The sequence below is a fragment of the Elephas maximus genome, chromosome 4 (genome assembly GCF_024166365.1).
Source record: "Elephas maximus indicus isolate mEleMax1 chromosome 4, mEleMax1 primary haplotype, whole genome shotgun sequence".
NCBI classification, from domain to species: domain Eukaryota; kingdom Metazoa; phylum Chordata; class Mammalia; order Proboscidea; family Elephantidae; genus Elephas; species Elephas maximus.
The window spans coordinates 50782081-50803855 of record NC_064822.1 but is presented as its reverse complement, the minus strand read 5'-3'; the positions used below and the strand labels follow the sequence as shown (position 1 = coordinate 50803855).

The 21775-nt window shown below is 41.2% G+C and overlaps 1 protein-coding gene and 1 long non-coding RNA gene across 3 annotated transcripts in view; one reads left to right on the top strand and one right to left on the bottom strand.

Annotated features, from left to right (window-relative positions):
• ITIH5 (inter-alpha-trypsin inhibitor heavy chain 5) overlaps positions 1-21775 on the bottom strand; it is a 118728-nt gene that overhangs the window by 8340 nt on the left and 88613 nt on the right. The window contains exons 9-13 of the mRNA XM_049882014.1: positions 20028-20337; positions 16508-17067; positions 14113-14166; positions 9524-9640; positions 461-838 (exon numbers count right to left, since the gene is read on the bottom strand). Coding sequence (XP_049737971.1) covers positions 461-838; positions 9524-9640; positions 14113-14166; positions 16508-17067; positions 20028-20337 — 1419 coding nt within the window. The remainder of the gene's footprint in view (positions 1-460; positions 839-9523; positions 9641-14112; positions 14167-16507; positions 17068-20027; positions 20338-21775) is intronic.
• Positions 1-21775, top strand: part of LOC126074996 (uncharacterized) — a 62357-nt gene that overhangs the window by 23535 nt on the left and 17047 nt on the right. The window lies entirely within an intron of this gene.

Genomic DNA, 21775 nt, shown 5'->3' with positions numbered 1-21775 from the left:
CTAAGCTGAGCCCTGGCAAGGGCTTGCTCTCTAGTTTTGGGCAAGGGGCTCAGGAGAAATTGCACATTGAAGAAAGCTCGTCAGGGTGGACTGCCTGCTACTTGTACCAATATGGATGACCCCTATGGAAGGAATATGTTTCCTGTGCTTGGTGCTGGGCTGTGGTCTGCTCTTTATTTGTATCTTCTTGCTGAGTGGTAAAGAACCAGACATTAAGATGAAAGCTCTCAATTTCTTTGCTTGCTTTCCCAGAACACTAGTGAGACCTGGTTTATAAAGCCCATTCCTATTCCAAGAAAGTCATCGGGAAACAAGAAATCTGCTTTATATCTCTCAGGCACACACATAGATTCCTAGTGAATTTCCCAATCAAGCTAAAGATATTGGCAATATCAGCTTCACTGTGGGGTATTTAATCCTATCCTCTAAACTCAATGTGAATAAGAGAGTAGCTGCTTACCTAATAGTCCATGGCAGTAACTGGAAAGGCCTTTGCTGTTGGAGATGTAGAAGCCCAGGTGGTTTCGCTGGTAGGATGCTGGCTTTTTGTAGAGGTGAATGAGGATGACAAAGGCAATGGTGCCCTGGATGGTGACGGTGACATTGGCGTTGGCAGATACTGATACCTCCAGCCCCCGACTCCCCACCACCACGCTCTGGTTGCAAGGGAGGACCAGCCTGTCCCCACCATCCAAGATGACTCTTTTTGGTGTGATTTCCAGATAAGATCTCTCAGGCTTATTGACAAGGATGGTGATGGTGTGGAAGTAAGTGCGCTGTTTCTTGTGGCCATTTGGAGGAGCAGGGGCCCCGATTAACTCTCCATTCACTGTCACACCTCAAAGGCAGAGGGGAGGAAAACAACGATTAGAAAAACCGTCCTTACTTTTATGCTAAAAGTCATCTCTAATCAGAATTTCCTTCCTCGGGCTTATCAGATCACTGAGTGTTGGAAATGTTTTGCGCTTGACTATTAACCTAAAGGTTGGCAGTTCAAACCTACCCAGTGGCACCATGGAAGAATGCCCTGGTGATCTGCTTTCATAAAGATTACAGCCAAGAAAATCCTATGGAGCAGTTCTGTTCTGTAACACATGGGGTCGCTATGAGTTGGAATCAACTTGACAGCAACGGGTTTGGTTTTGATACTGGGCTTATCTTTGTAACACTGATTCACATATAGAAGTGCTTACTGGATGAGTGAATGAATGATTGAATGAATGAAGTTATTAATCAATTTTCACCCATGCTTGACCAGTATCTTGGGGGGGGACAGAGAGAATGATGTAGATTTGGATCAAGGTATCATTAGAAGGGGGTTTACATGTTTGTTTGCTTTCATTCCAGTGTCTGGTCATAGTGACAAAAAGCCTTGTGTGGCCCTGACATGTATTTTGCATCTACCAGTTGTCACTGATCCTAATATGGAGATCCTATGATGCCATTGAGCAGTGTGGTACAATGGAAAGACCAGAATTTTTTGAGTCCAAAAAAATCAAGATCTAAAGAAGAGAAGTATATAATTGTACCAATTGATGTAGAAAAAGCATGTGACAAGATCCAATACCCACTCATGGTAAAAATTCTCAGCAACTAGGAACCTAGGGGAACCTCCTCAACTTGATAAAGAACACGTACAAAAAAATCTACAGCTAACATCATACTTAACCGGAAGAACTTGACGCTTTCCCCCTAAGATAAAGACATCTCCTCTCACTACTGCCATTCAATATTGCACTGGAAGTCCTAGATATTGCAATTAGACAAGAAAAGGAAATAAAAGGTATACAGATTGAGAAGGAAGAAATAAAACTGTCTCTTTTCACAGAAGATATGATTGTCTATGTAGAAAATCCTAAAGAATCAACAAAACAACTCCTGGAACTAAAAGGTGGTTATATATAGCAAGATACCAGGATACAAGATTAATATACAAAGGTCAGTACCCTTCTTACATACCAGAAATGAACAATTGGAATTAAAAACACAACATCATCAATATTAACACAACAAAATACTTAGGCATAAATCTAACAAAACATGTACAAGGCCTATATGAGGAAAACTACAGAACTCTGATGAAAGAAATCAAAGAAGAGCTAAATAAATCGAGAGATATTCCATGTTCATGGATAGGAAAACTTAGTATCATCATGATGTCAATTCTTCCCAACTTGATTTACAGATTCAATGCAATCCCAATAAAAAGTTCATCAAGTTATTTTGCAAATATTGACCAGCTGATTCTAAAGTTTATATGGAAAAGCAGAAAACCCAAAATAGTCAGCACAATACTGAAGAACAGAGCTGGAGGACTGATACTACCTGACATCAAGACTTACTATAAAGCTACAGTGATCAAGACATCAAGGCATAGAGAGAAGAACAGATAAATGGATTAGTAGAACAGAATGGAGAGCCCAGAAATAGGTTCACACAAATACAGTTAACTGATCTTTGGCAAAGGAGCAAAGAAAATTAAATGGTCTTCAACAACTGGACATCCACATGCAAAAAAATGAATCTAGACACAAACCTTCCATCTTTCACAAAAATTGACTCAAAATGGATCATAGGCCTAAATGTAAGATCCAAGACTCTACAACTTTTAGAAGGCATCACAGGAGAAAATCTAGGTGATCTTGGCTTTGGTGATGATTTTTTAGATGCAACACCAAAAGCATGAGCCATAAAGGGAAAAAATGATGAGTTAGATTTCATTAAAATTAAAAACTTCTGCTCTGCAAAAGGCACTGTTAAGAGGATAAAAGACAAACCAGACTGGGAGAAACTATTTGCAAAGCATGCATTTGATAAAGGACTAATATCCAAGATATGCAAAGAACTCTTAAAATTCAATGATAAGTCAACAAACAACCCAATTACAAAATGGGCAAAAGGTCTGAACAGAAACTTCACCAAAGAAGATATACAGATGGCAAATAGGCATGTAAAAAAATGCTCATCATCATATGTCATTGTTGTATTGTTGTTAGCTGCCATCAAGTCACCCACTGACTCATGGCAACTCCATGTACAATGGAACAAAATGTTGCTCAGTCTTGCACCATCCCCATGATGGATTGTGGATTGGACCATTGTGATCCATAGGGTTTTCGCTGGCTGAGTTTTGGAAGTTGGTTGCCAGACCTTTCTTCCTAGTCTGTCTTAGTCTGGAAGCTCTGCTGAAACCTGTTAAGCATCATGGCAACACACAAGCCTCTACTGACAGATGAGCAGTTGCTGTACCTGAGGTGCACTGGCTGGGAATCAAACCTAGGTCTCCCACAAAGAAGGTGCAAATTCTATTACTGAACCACAAATACCCTGTATGTCATTACCAGTTGCCATCAAGTTGATTCCAACTCATGGTGACCCCACGTGTGTCAGAATAGAACTGTAGTCCATAGGGTTATCTGTGGCTGATTTTTTTGGAAGTAGATCAGCAGGCCTTTCTTCCAAAGCACTTCTGGGTGGATTTGAACTGCCAACCTTTTGCTTAGCAGATGAATGTGTTTGCACCACCGAGGGTCTCCCATATGTCATTTAAAAAAAAAAAAAAAACGTTGCCATCGAGTTGATTCCAACTCATAGCGACCCTATAGGACAGAGGAGAACTGCCCCATAGGGTTTCCAAGGAGCAGCTGGTGGATTTAAACTTCTGACCTTATGGTTAGCAGCTGTATCACTTAACCACTATGCCACCACAGTTTCCATATGTCATTAGGGAATTGAAAATCAAAAAACATGAGATACCACTACACATCTGTTAGAATGGCTAAAATCCGAAACACTGACAACACCAAATGCTGACAAGGATGTAGACCAACAGGAACTCTCTCACTGTTGGTGGGAATGGAAAATGGTACAGCCTACTTTAGAAGACAGTTTGGCAGTTTCTTACAAAGCTAAACATAGGCTTACCATTCGATCCAGCAATCACACTTCTAAGTACTTGCCCAAATGAGATGAAAACATATGACCACATATAAAAGCCTGCACACAAATGCCTATAGCAGCTTTATTCATAATTGCTCCAAAGTGGAAGCAACCAAACTATCCTTCAATAGGTAAGTGGATAAATAAACTGCTACATCCATACAATCAAGTTTTATTCATAGATAAAAAGTGAGCTGTCAAGCTATGAAAAGACATGGTGGAACTTTAAATGCATATCGCTAAGTGAAATCCCCCATGTGTCTGTCAGTTTTTCGTACTGTGGGGGCTTGCGTGTTGCTGTGATGCTGGAGGCTGTGCCACTGGAATTCAAATACAAGCAGGGTCACCCATGGTAGACAGGTTTCAGCTGAGCTGACAGACTAGGGAGAAAGACCTAGCAGTCTACTTTTGAAAAGAATTATCCAGTGAAAACCTTATGAATAGCAGCGGAACACTGTCTGATAGAGTGCCGGAAGATGAACCCCTGAGGTTGGAAGGCACTCAAAATATGACTAGGGAGAGCTGCCTCCTCAAAGGAGAGTCGAACTTAATGATGTGGATGGAATCAACTTTTGGGACCTTCATTTGCTGATGTGGCTAGAGTCAAAATGAGAAGAAACAGCTGTAAACATCCATTTATACTCAGAATGTGGAATGTACGAAGTATTAATCTAGAAAAATTGGAAATCATCAAAAATGAAATGGAATGCATAGACATCAACATCCTAGGCATTAGCGAGCTGAAATGGACTGGTGTTAGCCATTTTGAATCAGACAATCATATGGTCTACTCTGCTGGGAATGACAAATTGAAGAGAAATGGCATTGCACTCGTCAAAAAGAACATTTCAAGATCTATCCTGAAGTACAACGTTGTCAGTGGTCAGATATTCATATGCCTACAAGGAAGACCAGTTAATACGACTTTTATTCAAATTTACACACCTTACACACCACAAGAAATTGAAGATTTTTGCCAACTCTGCAGTCAGAAATTGATCAAACGTGTAATCAGGATGCACTGATAATTACTGGTGATTGGGTAGTCGGAAAATATGGCCTTGGTGACAGAAACAATGCCAGTGATCGCATGATAGAATTTTGCAAGACCAACAACTTCTTCATTGCAAATACCTTTTTTCACCAACATAAATGCTGACTATAAAGGTGGATCTTGCCAGATGGAATACACAGGAATCAAACAGACTAAATCTGTCGAAAGAGAAGATGGAAAAGCATAATATCATCAGTCAGAACAAGGTCAGGGCCGACTGTGGAACAGAACTTCAATTACTCCTATGCAAGCTCAAGTTGAAACTGAAGAAAATTAGAACAAGTCCACAAGAGCCAAAGTACAACCTTGCCACCTGAATTTAGAGACCATCTCAAGAATAGATCTGATGCATTGAACACAAATGACCGAAGACCAGACGAGTTGTGGAATAACATCAAGGACATCATAAATGAAGAAAGCGAGAGTTCATTAAAAAGACAAGAAAGAAAGAAAAGACCAAAATGGATGTCAGAAGAGACTCTGAACCTTGCTCTTGAACATCGAATAGGTAAAGCAAAAGGAAGAAATGATGAAGTAAAAGAGCTGAACAGATTTCAAAGTTTGAGAAGCAGTTTGAGAAGACAAAGTAAAGTATTATAATGACAGGTGCAAAGACCTGGAAATAGAAAACCAAAAGAGAAGAACACACTCCCCATTTCCCACGCTGAAAGAACTGAAGAAAAAAATTCAAGCCTTGAGTTGCAATAGTGAAGGGTTCTATAGGGAAAATACTAAACGATGCAGGAAGCATCAAAAGAAAATGGAAGGAACACACAGAGTCACTATTCCAAAAAGAACTGGTCAATGTTCAACCATTTCAGGAGGTAGCATATGATCAGGAACCGATGGTACTAATGGAAGAAGTTGAAGCTACACTGAAGGCATTTGGCCAAAAACAAGGATCCAGGAACTGACAGAATACCAACTGAGATGTTTCAACAAATGGATGCAGCGCTGGAAGTGCTCACTCGTCTATCCCAAGAAATTTGGAAGACAGCTACCTGGCCAACCAACTGGAAGAGATCCATATTTATCCCTCTGCCCAAGAAAGGTTATCCAACGGAATGAGGAAATTATCAAACAATATCATTAATGTCACATGCAAGTAAAATTTTGCTGAAGATCATTCAAAAGTGACTGCAGCATTATGTTGGCAGGGAACTGCCAGACATTCAAGCTGGATTCAGAAGAGGATGTAGAACAAGGGATATCATTGCGGATGTGAGCTGGATCCTGGCTGAAAGCAGATAATATCAGAAAGGTGTTTGCCTGTGTTTTATCGACTATGCAAAGGCATTCGACTGTGTGGATCATAATAAATTACGGATAACATTGCGAAGAATGGGAATTCCAGAACACTTAATTGTGCTCATGAGGAACCTGTACATAGATAAGAGGCAGTCATTCAAAGAGAACAAGGGGATACTGTGTGGTTTAAAGTCAGGAAAGGTGTGCATCAGGGCTGTATCCTTTCACCATACCTATTCAATCTGTATGCTGAGCAAACAGTCCGAGAAGCTGGACTATATGAAGAAGAACTGGGCATCAGGATTGGAGGAAGACTGATTAACAACCTGCATTATGCACATGACACAACCTTGTTTGCTGGAAAGTGAAGAGGACTTGACACACTTCCTGATGAAGATCAAAGACCACAGCCTTCAGTATGGATTACACCTCAACATAAAAGAAAACAAAAATCTTCACAACTGGACCAATAAGCAACATCATGATAAATGGAGAAAAGATTGAAGTTGTCAAGGATTTCATTTTACTTGGATCCACAATCCACAGCCATGGAAGCAGCAGTCAAGAAATCAAAAGATGTGTTGCATTGCGCAAATCTACTGCAAAAGACCTCTTTAAAGTGTGGAAAAGCAAAGATATCACCTTGAAGACTAAGGTGTGTCTGACCCAAGCTCTGGAGTTTTCAATTGCGAAATTGCATGAGAAAGTTGGACGATGAATAGGAAAGATCACAGAAGAACTGATGCCTTTGAATTGTGTTGGCAAAGAACATTGAGTATACCAAAAGAATGGACAAATCTGTCTTGGAAGAAGTACAACCAGAGTGTTCCTTGGAAGCAGGGATGGCGAGACGATGTCTCACTTACGTCGGTCATATTATCATGAGCGATCAGTCCCTGGATAAGGACATCATGCTTTGTAAAGTAGAGGGCCAGAGAAAAAGAGGAAGACCCTCAAGGAGATGGACTGACACAGTTGCTGCAACAATGGGCTCAAGTATAACAAAGATTGTGTGGATGGCACAGGACTGGGCAGTGTTTCGTTCTGTAGTATACAGGGTTGCTACGAGTCGGAATCAACTCGACGGCATCTAACAACAGCAACAAGTGAAAGGAGCCAGTCTGAAAAAGCTATATTGTATGATTCCAACTATATGACATTCTGGGGAAGGCAAAACTACAGGGACAGTGAAAAGATCAGTGGCTGCCAGGAGTACAGGTGAAGGGAGGGAGGGAGGGATAAATAGGTAGAGCACAGGGCATTTTAAGGGCAATGAAACTCTTCTGTATGATATTGTCATGGTGGACACATGACATTATGCATTTGTCAAATCCATAGAACTGTACTACACAAAAGTGAACCCTATTTTTTTTTAATGTAAACTATTCACTTGAGTTAATAATAATGTATGAATATTGGCTCATCAATTGTAACAAATGTACCACAGGAATGCAAGACGTTAATAGAAGAAACAATGTGCAGGGGGGAGGGAATATATGGGAACTCTGTACTTTCTGTACAATTTTTCTATAAGCCTAAAACTGCTCTAAAACATAAGTCTATTATAAAAATAAAACAAAACCTACAACATCTTCAACTTACTAGGTATGCATCCCTGGGTAAGTCACTTAAAAAAAACTGGGCCTCAGTTTCCTCATCTGTAAAATGGGGGATATAACACCTACCTAATTGTTGTGAGAATCCTAGCAGGTAACTATGTGTCAGCTGAGAAGTGCAATCAAATACAACTCCTTTCTTTTCCATTCATTACCATCAACACAAATGCAGCTTCTTCTCTAGACTTGGCAAGGCCTGTGAGCCAGACCCCAGCATAGGCTCCCATGCTGTCCAGTTGAAGAGCAAACAGATGGCAAATCCACATGAAAGGCTGAGGGCTGAATTAGGTGTGCATGCTAAATGTGTTCTGCTCTCACAAAAGACAGAGGCAATCTGCAATAATATAATACTGCTATATAACTGACTCTTTCTTTCCTTTGGGGATAATCTTCCCAATAAGTCTTGACTGGCAACTTCTTAGATATTCCAGAGGAACACTGCCTTCACTGGGGCAAAGGGTCAGGGGAAGAGGAGTAATTACAGCATGGGCAGAGCCTGGGCTCTTCAGCCTCAAGAGGCCAAGCATCTTCTGGCTGAGCTTCCCATCAGGCACACGGAGTTGAATAAAGAGACCATGGGAACAGCTCCTAAGGGAGTGGGATACAGTTAGGGCCCTACCTCACTCCTGATCCCTTTGAAGTTAGAAATAAGTAGAGACTTAGCTCTGAGGCTAGACAGCCCAGTAAGAGAACAATGTGGGAAAGAAACCCTGGGATCAAACATTAAATAATTATGTCACAAGTACTGTCATCGGTCCTCTGTGACCTAACCTTCCAAGAAGTCCATTTTCTCAGAACTGAGAAATGTCAGACTGTCCACTCTAAGGCTTGTCCTCACCAAATTAAGCTGCGTGGCTGTCCACATGGCCATCACTGAGGCACTGTCACCTCCATTTAACTTGAAAAGCTTTTTATATACTCATTTCTCTTACCCAATCCCTCTAGAGATCGAAGGGGTTCAGAGCCCATTTTACACATATGTTCACCCTACACCAAAAAACCAAAAATCAAACTCATTGCTATTGAGTCGATTCTGATTCACAGTGACCCTGTAGGACAGAGCAGAACCCTCATAGGGTTTCCAAGAAGTGGCTGGTGAGTTCCAACTGCTGACCTTTTGGTTGGCAGCCAAACACTTAACCACTGTGCCACCAGGGCTCCGCACGACCACAAAGCTGTGTAATTAACATCTGGGGTTTGCATCTAAATCAAGGAGCTGAAGCCGTTGAGTTTAGGACTCTTGCATCTCTCCATGGTTACAACTTTCAAAAACAGAAAGGCCTAATAACAATATATCATGAATTTATGTAACACTGAGTATTTACAAAACAATTTCATATCTGTTATTTGGTTTGATCTTTATACTAGCCCTGTGAGGTAGACAGAACAAGTATCATTAACTCCATTTTACAAGGGAAACAACTGAAGCTTCTGAATTGTGTGTCCAAAGGTCACACGACTAGTTACGTCACTGAGCAGGATTCCAATGCATGTTTTTCTGACGCCAAGCCCAGGACACAGCTGCTTCCCTTAATTAATCATCTACAACAGTCACTAAGCATGTATGGGGTGCCCCTTATACAAATGGACATTCATCTTAAGAACAGAGGGGAAGTATGCAGGCCCTCGCCCTGTGCCCAGATGCCATGGGGGGGACAGAACTTACCAGAGTCCCTGTGATCAGAGACTAGCCTTAGAATGTCTCCAGGTTGTCCATCAATGTTAAAGCAGACAGTGAGCTGGCTCGAGGGAAAATCCACGACAAAATGGGGGTCTCCATCCGCTGCCAGGGCAGGAAAAAAGGAGAGAAGGAGAAAAAGCATTTACTGGTGCCTTCTGTTTTGTATCTTCTCCGCATTAATTACTTAATCCTGACAACAGTTCTGTAGGGACGACATCCTCAGTTTATAAAACAGGAAGACGAGGTGAAATGACTCACCAAAGTTAGCACGTGGGAAAGTAAATATTTGAATGCAGGTCCTCTTAATTCAAATATGATTCTCCTGTCACCACAATTATGTTAGATATAGACAACTAAGCTTTGACAGATAATAGGGGCATGAAAAAGGAAAGAGTTATTGCTCTAAGCCCTCAACAATTACTGAGTTCATGTTCTTCAATTTCCTTTGTAAATTTCTCCAACAAACATAACAAAACTAAATCCGCTGCCATGGAGTTGATTCCAACTCAGAGCGCCCCTACAGGACAGAGTAGAACTGCCCCAAAGGAGTGGCTGATGGAGTGAAACTGCCGATATTTTGGTTAGCAGCTGAGCTCTTAACGGCCATATCATTGCTTTCTCCCTTAATTGCCGAAGTAAAGCAATCTGAATGAGGCGCCTTCCTTTCCTGTGAAAAGAGCTGTGGCCCTTCTTGCCCAGGAAGCCACGGGCTATCTCAGAAACATTCTCAGCATCAGCTATATGCCATCCTTGCATGACAGTGCTAATAACCCAGCCCAGTTTACAGTTAAGCACCAGGCTGCTAACCGAAAGGTCAGCAGTTTGAACCCATCAGCAGCTCCTCAGGAGAAGGACCTGGCGATCTGCTCCTGCAAAGATTACAGCCTAGGACACTCTCTGAGGCAGTTCTACTCTGTCACGTGGGGTCACTACGAATAAGGATTGACTCAACGGCATACAACAATAACAACAAACAAATGAAGCATAAAGAGTCCGTAGGATCAGGGGACACTGAGCTTCTGTCAAGGGTGATGGAAAAATCCAGCAACAGTTAGTGGTGACGGCTGAACAACAGGATGAACATAATTAATGCCACTGAACTGTACAAGTGAAGACTGTAGAGACGGCAAATGTTTGGTGAACTGTACAAGTGAAGGTTGTAGAGACGGCAAATGTTTGGTTACCTATGTATTCACCACAATGGGGCAGGGAGGGAAGAGTCCAGTGAGGGTTAGAAGGTCAGAGTGCAGTAAGTGATGAGGGCAGCAATCCTTCCTTTGGGTTGTACTGGCTTTATTTCTCCAATTTTTGTCCACAGATGAGTCCACAAAGCTAAGCTGACCCCTGTTCCTTGCCCCTTCTCCTCATTTTCACCTCTGTTAAAGATGAACAGCCTTGCCTTGTATTGCAGAGACAAAATACTTACCAAGAGTCTACATCGATTCTCTTCTTTTGCTAGACTGGAGATTTCATTTCTCTCTAATTTATATACCAAACACATGTTTCTGGATGCCTCTCCTCTTTGAATATATTTGTAACCTACTGCTGTCAAGTTGATTCTGACTCATGGCGACCCCACGTGTTATAGAATAGAACTGTTTCATAGGGTTTTCTTGGCTGTAATCTTTGTGGAAGCAGATTGCAGGTCTTTCTTCCACTGTCCAACTGGGTGGGTTCAAACTACTAACGTTTAGGATAGCAGCTGAGCACAACCTGCTCACACCACTCAGGGATCTATGTGTACAATATGTGTATGGTAGGCATGCAGGGGTAGGAGGAGTTCAGTCTTTTTCTTTTTTTTTTAAACTTCGACAAGTTGTGCTGGCTTCCCCAGTATTATGCACTGTCTTACCCTTCACCACAGTTACCACTTATCTATTGTCTATTTAGTGTTTTTCCATCCCCACCCTTCCCTCCCTCATAATGATCAAAGATTCTTTTTGTGTGTGAAACTTTTCATGAGTTTTTACAGTAGTGGTCTCGTATAATATTTGTCCTTTTGTGATTGACTTATTTCACTCATCGTAATGCCCTCCAGATTCATTCATGTTGCGAGATGCTTCGCAGATTCATCATTGTTCTTTATTCGCAGATTCATCATTGTTCTTTATCGTTGCGTAGTACTCCGTTGAGTGTATGTACCACAGTTTGTTTATCCATTCATCTGTTGATGGGCATCTGTTGATGGGCATCTAGGTTGTTTCCATCTTTTGCTATTGTGAACAATGCTGCAGTGAACATGAGTGTGCATATGTCTATTCTTGTGATGGCTCTTATTTCTCTAGGATATATTCCTAGGAGTGGGATTGCTGGATCATATGGTACTTCTATTTCTAGCTTTCTAAGGATGCATTATATTGTTTTCCAAAATGATTGTACCATTTTGCATTCCCACTAGCAGTGCATAAGAGCTCTAACCTTCCCACAGCCTCTCCAACATTTGTTATTTTCTGTTTTTTTGATTCAGCCAGGGTGAGATGGTATCTCATTGTGGTTTTGATTTGCATTTCTCTAACGGCTAGTGATCTTGGGCATTTCTCATGTGTCTGTTAGCCACTTGAATGGCTTCTTTGGTGAAGTGTCTGTTCATTTCCTTTGCCCATTTTTTAATGGATTATTTATCTTTTTGTTGTAGAGGTGTTGGATTTTTAGGAATCCAGTCATTTCAAACTCCAAATTAATGTCCTCGGCTTAACTGCTGGAAACCCTCTTCGGCCTCCAGCATCACTCATGAGGACCCTTGAGAGCATCTGCCTGATCTCACTGTGAAGTGTTTCAAGCACACTGTCAAAGTCAACATATGCAGAAATGCATGGTGTTGGCCTTCTGCAGATGAGAAAAAAATGATATCTATAGGAGTCAAAAGTTCACATCCATATTTCTGGCACTCTTTCAATATGAATATAGCTTATCTGACAGTTCTCTGAGAATTTCTATGTGCTCATACCACATCATTTCTACTCAAGTCTTCCAAACCCCTAATTTACAAGGAACGATGTCACTTGTTCCAAGAAAGGGGGAGGGGTCTGAAAGTCAGTACATCCAAGAGGAAGGTTTTCTTGCATTCCATAAAACACGGGTGTGCTCAAAGGAAGTACATCTGTCCCCTGGAGACTGTGTTTCCACCTCCATAGCTAATCACGTTGTCCCTGGCTTTATGAACTTGCATGTACAGCACACCAGCAGAAAGGCAGTAACAAAGACTTAAAAAGGATGACGTGTATATTTTAAGAATAAAACCCAGCCCTTGTGTTTTCACTCCAACTGGATTTTTATTATAATCCCAGGAAGCTGGCAAAAGGAAATTTTATGACTTTTTTCTTTATCTTTTCTTCCCTCCTAAAGACAAGGATTGTTGTTGTTGTTATGTTGTTAGGTGCCGTCAAGTTTGTTCTGGCTCATAGCGACCCTGTGTACAACAGAACAAAACACTGCCCAATCTTGTGCCATCCTCACAATCGTTGCTATGCTTGAGCCCACTGTTGCAGCCACTGTATCAATCCATCTCCTTGAGGGTCGTCCTCTTTTTCTCTGGCCCTCTACTTTACCAAGCATAATGCCCTTCTCCAGGGACTGGTCCCTCCTGATAACATGTCCAAAGTGTGTGAGATGAAGTCTCACCATCCTCCCTTCTAAGAAGCATTCTGGCTGTACTTCTTCCAAGACAGATTTGTTCATTCTTCTGCAGTCCATGGGATATTCAATATTCTTCACCAACACCATAATACAAATGCCTCGATTCTTCTTTGGTCTTCCTTATTCATTGTACAGCTTTCACGGGCATATGAGGTGATTGAAAACACCACGGTTTGGGTCAGGCACACCTTAGTCCTCAAAGTGACATCTTTGCTTTTTAACACTTTAAAGAGGTCTTTTGTAGCAGATTTGCCCAATGCAATGTGTCTTTTGATTTCCCGACTGCTGCTTCCATGGGCGTTAACTGTGGATCCAAGTAAAATGAAATCCTTGACAACTTCAATATTTTCTCCATTTATCATGATGTTACTTACTGGTTTTGTTGTGAGGATTTTGGTTTTCTTTATGTTGAGGTGTAGTCCATACTGAAGGCTGTAGTCTTTGATCTTCATCAGTAATTGCTTCGAGTCCTCTTCTCTTTCAGGAAGCAAGGCTGTTAATGAGACTTCATCCAATCCTGATGCTGTGTTCTTCTTCATACAAACAAGGATTAAAAAAAAAACAACCAACTCTGCATGTCACAGATATTTGTAGCACCAGAGGCTGCAAGTGTGGGCATACCTCAGCTCTCTAAAACAACTGTCTTTTAAACTTAGTAATTACCAAATTGTGTTTCTGCTATCCATCTATTCTTCTGTCAGTGCCATTGCCAGGCTTCCTCAGGACCGTGTTATCTCCACAGTGTTTATACAAGGGTTTTATGATGGTCCTGGTTCTTAGCATTAGCCTCAAGCTGTTGGCTTGGGCTGAATAAGTATAGGCCCTGTAGCCTTGTTCTCTGAGCTGATGTCTTAACTGGATCCAGGGAATTCCTGGTTACCTACTTTCTAAACAATCCTTACTCTCAATTTTGGCACAATTACATTCTTTGTCTTTACCTGATGTTTTAGAGATTTTAATTCTTGGGTTGTATGGTCTCTTGAGAACAGGTCCTAAAAAAAAAAAAGGGACATAATACTCACTGTTATTCATTAAAGAAGATGAGTGAGAGGAACAGACAAAAGAGGGTTAGGGTGAATAAAATACAACTTTCAGATCCTTGTGTAGCAATTTAAAGAATAAAAAAAATATTTAAAACATTGTGTGTTTTAAAGAAAGAAATTGGCCTCACAAGATGTAAGTGAAGGTATCAAATGTGGAGGCTTAATTATTTCATTCTTTTATTAGATATTCTTTTCTGTGATTTCTGTGCCTATGATGGGGAGAAATATTCTATCACACTTAAAATACATTTATAATTCAGTCCTGTAGATATGTATAAGCCTACTTCATAAAGCACCAGGCAAACATATAAATATTAGCCTAAAGAATAATCTAGAAGTAAATTTACTTCTATACATTTCATATTTTACTTCAAATTATTTATAGTTACAAAATTATGGTCCTCTTTACTGGTTTGTGCCCCTCACAGAAATTAAAGATCAAAAAAGTCTATGTGTTTTTAAGTTCCCCCTTCCCAACCCAGGTCCCTGGTCAGTATGACATCAGCAGAATGCAGACAGACCATGCTGGAGAAGCGATTGCTCCATCCGGACGACTGCTCTGATGAACTTTAGTGAGTGAAAGCTGCCACAGACACTCAAAAAAAAATTTTTTTTTTTAAATTTTAAAATCATCAGAGCTTTGAAAAAATGGAGATGGTTCTTAAGACAAACTGATGCGTGAGGAAAATCTTATTTCAAAAAACTCCTTTAAGAAATCGGTTGGTTATTTTTTCATTTGTATTCTTGGCCCTCGGAGTATTGTGTCATTTGCATTTGATCCCTCCCGAAGCTTACTGAGGTTTGAGCTGCTGACATATAATAAACATGTCATTCAAAGAGCCTTTTTTTCCTGGATGTGGCACAGATTTTGCTAGAGTCAAGTAATAGCATCATGCCATTTCCTTTTAATCAGAAGTAAAATTGGACTCATTTTGCCAAGACAAACTCCACTCTTTCTAAATGGGCAACATATCATTTTTAACCTCCACAGCAAGGTCTGAAATTTTCAGTACATTTCTAGAATGACACTTTTCGGGAATGGGGATCTAACATTTGTAGAGCACTCATTATGTGTCAAGGACTTTATACATTTAATCCTTGCAACAACCCTCTAGGGAAATTATTATTATCTCCATTTTACAGATGCAGAAATGGAAGCTCAAAGAGGTTCAGAAACCTCCCCCGGGCCTCACAGCTAGTCAGCAGAGGGTCAGTGAACGGAACCTCAGCTCTGTCTAGATCCAAACTTTATGCTCCTTCTGCTTTCAAGTGCTTTTCAGAGATTAGAGTACATGGAATAAACCCACTGCTGTGGAGTCGATTCTGACTGACAGCAACCCTGTAGGACAGAGTAGAACTCTCCTATAGGGTTCCGAAGGTTGTAAATCTTTACAGAAGCAGACTGCCACATCTTTCTCCCGAGGAGTGGCTGGTGGGTTGGAACCAGAGACCTCTGGGTTTGCAGCCAATCTCTTAACCACTAAGCCACCAGGGCTTCTCCTGAGTACAAGTAGCAGATAAGACAATTGTTGGGCACCTAGTAAGGTCTGGGTTAATGTCAGTTCCCTCTCCTTAGGAGACGTAAACCTGACAGAAATCTCAAAATGTTACACATAAAAAGCATGCTCTTTTCCACAGACAGGTATTACCAAGAATAAAACTCTGTTTTAGTTTAACTGCTGTTCCTTTCTCTTGTTCTTGTCCCTACTGACTCCCCACATCAAAATGGCCCTGAGACTGACAACTGTTCCTGTTTAGGTGCTGAGTGAATGGGTATTGAAAGGGTGAAGTCTCTCAAGAACTCAGATCTTGATTCTTCATGTGTTCTCAGGCATACTCATAAGCTGATGATTATGCTGAAGTACTTTAAAAATACAGAAAGGCACGTAAAAATGAATGTTGCTTTGCTTGTTCATCTGGTACCTCTGGAAATGCCTGGTCCACGGTAGGCACTTGACTGGGCAACAGTTCTGAGCCCAATGCTGCCTTTTATCATGTCTCTACCATGATCCACAGTTTACAACAATGCAAACACAGCAATCCAACAGACCCTTTGAAGACCACAGGCTGCATTTAGAATTATTGTTTATAAAAATTATAATAAGATAATAAATATAAAATAAACATACTGTATTTACAATTATATTCTACAAAATAAGAAAAATATAAATATTACTTTATTATGATATAAATATTATGTTTAGAATTACATAAAATAATAATATATAAAATGTAAATAATATTCTTCCATAATAACATAAAATAAAACAGACTATAGGGATCTCGTTACCTGGTTGCATGCTGGCTCCTCGCAAGCTCTGCATCACTGTCTCAGGACCTACTGCAGCAGACATGCCATAGTTGTCCTCCAGTCTCTCTGTCTGAGTTGCTGATTTCTTCAGCTTCATGGAGGTGAATGGGGTGAGGAAGTGATAATTCACTGCCAGAGCTTGGGCCTTCTGCCTCAGCCTCTCTTTCTCTTGTTCATCGTCACTCTGCAGCCAGGAACTCAGCAGCTCCTTCAAGGTGAGGTAGCTCCAGAGACGCTCAATGTGGTTGGGGTCCTCCTTGCCATCACCCTTGGGCCCGGAGCTGCCTGTGACATCATTTCCCACCTTCTGGGGCTCCACAGGCACATCCGTCTTCAGTATGACAAATTTCTTACTGTTGCTGGCTGTGACTTCCACATGCAACTGATCCATCTTCCTGTCCACCAGCTTCCCAGCAATGATGATTTCTGAGCCGTTGAAGTAGTTGGGGAACAGGGTTTTGGTGACATGCTCCACTAAGCTGGGTGGATAATCAATGCGAATATCAGAGAGGAGAGGAGTCCTGATCTCATCGTAGAACCTGGAGTGGAAGACCAGAGAGAAAGAGAGAATAAGGGCCCTACCCTGGCTGCAGGTAGGACAGGTCCTAAAGGAAATTATGGGCTGTCAGAGGAGTGAATCTAATCTTATAAGCTTTCAAATCCAACATTCTATTCCGCACAACAGTTCTGAAAGGAGGTCGTTTAGCAGCAGATTGAACAACACTGGTAAAGAGAACTTACTGTCTCACAAGGTTTCCTAGTCTCTTTTTCAGCAGCTCAAATGATGAGGAAGAACATGCTTATAGGAGACCAAAATCTTACTTCCTGAAATTTCCATAGTCATTGGTCTCAGTTTTGCCTCTGAAGCAATACAGAATTCATCTATTCCATCTCAACATGACAGCCATTTAGATGATTAAAACACACTGCTGTGTATTCCTTGAAGTCTTCTTTTATGTAGCCTAATCATCCCCAGTTTCATCAACTTATCCTCAAACCAAAAAAACCAAACCCAGTGCCGTTGAGTCGATTCTGACTCATAGCGGCCCTATAGGACAGAGTAGAGCTGCCCCATAGAGTTTCCAAGGAGTGCCTGGCCGACCCTTTGGTTAGCAGCCATGACACTTAACCACTACGCCACCAAGGTTTCCAACTGGTCCTCATATGATACAATTTCAAGACTCTGTAACCACTCTTGGTAAATTTCCTTTGTATACACATAAGTTTCTCAAAGGAGCCCTGGTGGTACAGTGGTTAAGCACTCGACTGCTAACCGAAAGATTGGCAGTTCAAACCCACCAGCTGCTCCACAGTAGAAAGATATGGCAGTCTGGTTCTATAAAGATTACCACCTTGGAAACCCTATGGGGCAGTTCTACTCTGTCCTATAGGGTGGCTATGAGTTGGAATTGATTTGACAGCAATGGGCTTTTTTTTTTTTTAAATTAAGTTTCTCAGAGGTTCTTGTAAAACATTTTTCTTAGAGCCAAACACATATTTCAGATGCGTTCTAACCAACACGTTATACTTTAGAACTCTGACGATGACTTTGACGTTATGTTTTTGTGAAATGTAGCATCTACTTGTATCAGCTTTTCTCATAGTTATGCTACATGGTTGCTTCTTGCTGAGTAAGGAGACGATTAAAATTCTTTTTCAAAGATCTAGAGGGTATAGGCTGTGGAATTAAACTTCTGCTTCACTCACTTCCTTGCTGTGTGCCTTGGGGCATGAGACTTAACTTCTCTGAACTTCAGTTTCTTCATTTATAAAATTAACAGTACCTATTTTTTTTTACTTTGGAAGACTACTAGTTATCCTGCCAAATCCACTCTTCCCTTCCTTCATAATAATCGAGTTTCAACTGAGTATATGCTTATCCAGCCAGAAACATTTCCTAGCCTCCACTGCAGTCAAATGTGGTCATGTCTATGTTCTCACCAATGGAATATGAGCAGACATTTTATGTACAACTTCTACAACACTAGCTTAAAAGAAAATGGCTTGTCCTGGCTTTCTGTTGTTTTCGCTTTCCATTGAGCTGGATGGCAGAAGGGACAGTGACCTAATTTCAACCTTGCAGTTTTCAACGACACCCTAAGGGGTGCAGAGCAATCAAATGGAAGGAAACTGAGTCTCTGGATGACCTTGTGGAGAAGAATCTAGCCTGTTCAGGCTACTACAAATGAGAGAAATAAATGTCTATATTATTTCATCTTTGGTATTACGTCATCTCTGTTGTGGAAGCTACCCTACCTCCTAGGACTTCTGTATCACATGAGAGGATGCATGTAGAAATGCTTGGCATATGGCAGGTTCTCAATAAATGTCGGGGACTGGTATTTTTAGCAGCATGACAATGCAGCTGATTTGTTTCAGTGTAAGTGCTGTTGCACGTGAACACCTTCTGGAATCTCACTGCTGTCACACGATGCATCCAATTCTCCCTCTTTGCATCTAGTTTTGAATAATTTTGAAAATGTGGGAAGCAGATTTCTGTTTTCATTTAAATCTTTGATAAAAATGCTGGGGAAAAAATGGTGACTAGTCCCATACTGAGGCTTCACCTTCATTGCACACCATTAGGGATCACCAATTAAATTGCTCCTTCATGAATGTTCTTTGCTTATGGCTATGTAACACCTGTAAATCTGCCTAAACCTCCCTTTTCCTTTTAAGGCATATGCCGTCTATGCCACAAAGCAGCAGGTTAAAGTACATAATGCTGAACTGGGAGTCGGCACTTCACTGAATCAACAGCAACCATACACCTCGTCCGGCAACACGACATCTAAGTTCTAGCTTTTTCTCCACCTCAAAATAAAACTATGATCACCGGCGAGTCATTTAAACAGTTTTCAAAATGGAGATAATGCTGCCTCTCCTACCTATGGAAACCCCTGGTTGCACAGTGGTTAAGTACTAGGGCTGCTAACCAAGAGGTTGGCAGTTTGAATCTGCCAGGCGCTCCTTGGAAACTCTATGGGGCAGTTCTACTCTGCCCTATAGGATCGCTATGAGTTGGAATCGACTGGAGGGCAACAGGTTTGGTTTTTTTGGTTTCTCCTACCTACCTCGCAGGGTGGATTACGTTGTAAATGTACTACAAAGTGCTTTGAGATGTCAAGAAGCCATTATAACTGTAAGAGCGAACTGAGCACTTAATATGTGATAGACACTCTGCTTATACTTTACATATGTTTTCACATGACTGTGAATTCTGACAACTGACTACAATCTTCACCTTACAGGTGAGGAACCTAGGCACAGACAGGTTAAAAAAAACTGGCTTAAAGTCACAAAGCAGGACCAGAATTTGAATCCAGGTCTTCCTGGTTTCAAAATAAAATAAGATACCCTCCTAGTATAATGAATTCTGATGATTTCAGCAGACTCAAAGTTAAGGTGTAGCAAAACACCCTCATTTCTGAGTTTCTCGTTGAATCCAACCCCACCCCCCTCCAGAGAGCCTCTCATTGTCCTAAGAAGACAGACAGACCCGATGAACTGTGAGCCCGCATCTTCCTCCTCGTGCACACGTCGTGTGAGGCCACAGTTCTCCAGTGACAGCTTCTCCAACAGTCTGAAGTCCACATCATTCCCAATTCCAATGGTGAAGATGCAGATTTGACCACGGGCAGCCTCTTTGGTGTTGTTGAGAATCTTAAGGGTGTGGGTCTCCCCCACAGTGGGTTTCCCATCTGTCAGGAAGATGATGAGGGATACACTCCGGTCTTCAATGTCATTGTGGGCCACATAGTTGTTGAGCAGCCTGATACCCCTCTGAAGGGCCCCATTGATGTCCGTGCCTGTGAACACCAAAACAGGACAGTTCAGGGCTTTGCACTCACCTTCTTAATCTGAATCCACCTTCATATCTGCAGTTAACTCTCAACTGTTTAAGCATTAACAGGAGTGAGATGTGTGGGAAAGGTCACCTCCACATACAATGATTTCATGTTATGTGGCCTGTATGGAAACTTGGCAAATGTTTGCTAAATGAACCTAAATGACACAGAATTTGCTGCTGCCGCTGCTGCTGCTGTTGTTACCTGCCATTGAGTTGGCTTTGACTCATGGCGACCTCATGTTTAACAAAAAAAAGTCGCCTTCAACAAAACCGTCAATGAGACAGATTGGCACAATGGCCACAACGATGGATTCAAACATACCAACGATTATGAAGATGGTGCAAGACCAGGCAATGTTTCATTTCAACATGGAACTATCCCACTATAAAAAAAAAAAAAAAAAACCTTCTCCCGAAGGTATCTGGTTATAGCTTACTAGGAAAGTCTTCAAAATCTTAGCATTCATGACTTCTACATCCTCTTCTGAGAAGAGGTTTTGCAAAGAACAGGAGGGTTGCTAGGTAAAGGAATTTGAAGGAAGAGTCACCGAAGAAGGAGAAGGACACAGAACAGGGCAGTGGAGGGCCACCGGAAGCAATGCTGGATGACTTCAAATGTTGTCTGGGGCTGGGTGGTGCTTATTAAAGAACTAGTAAGTCACTTTGGTTGCCTCTCCTTTCCATGCTTCCTGCACCTTCAGGATTACCTCTTCTCATCAGAGACTGCAAAGAGAGGAGGTTTTAAATTTATACCTCCTGACCCTGCCTTTTTTTCCTTTAGAAGTGCTTGTCATTAGCGCTTGACGAGCTCTAATTAAAGTTGTAGGACTGTGTCTGTAGTAGATGTTCAACAAATATTTGCTAGATGAATGGAGAGATGGGTGATGGGTTGGTTTGTTGAGGCAAAAACTGCCAGCTAGAAGGTGGTTTCCAGATTAGCTAAGAATTTCATTCAACCACTGCTGCTGCTCCCCCGTCACCAAGTAAAACTAAGAGTTCTTGGCTGCACCTGGGACACCGATTTCTTTTTTCTGACTGTAGTGATTTTTTCAAAACGTGTATTGAAATAGAATTCACAAGCCAAAAAAAAAAAGCATCCATTTTAAGTATAAAATGCAGTTATTTTTAGTAAATTTGTAGAGTTGTGCCACCATCACTATGGTCCAGTTATAAAATATTTCCATCACCCGGCCTGAAGTGATTTTTATCTACTTTCAAAATCTATCATTTTTGAGTGAACCAGGTGATTCCACCACTGCTTCACTTCATCCAGAATTGCTGGCTGAAAAAATCTTAGCCTATGTCTGTGGCAAACACATTCATGCTTCTTTCTCAGATGCATACAGAGTCCATACCTAAGGTTCAGTTACAGCTAAAACAATATTTAACATTTCTTT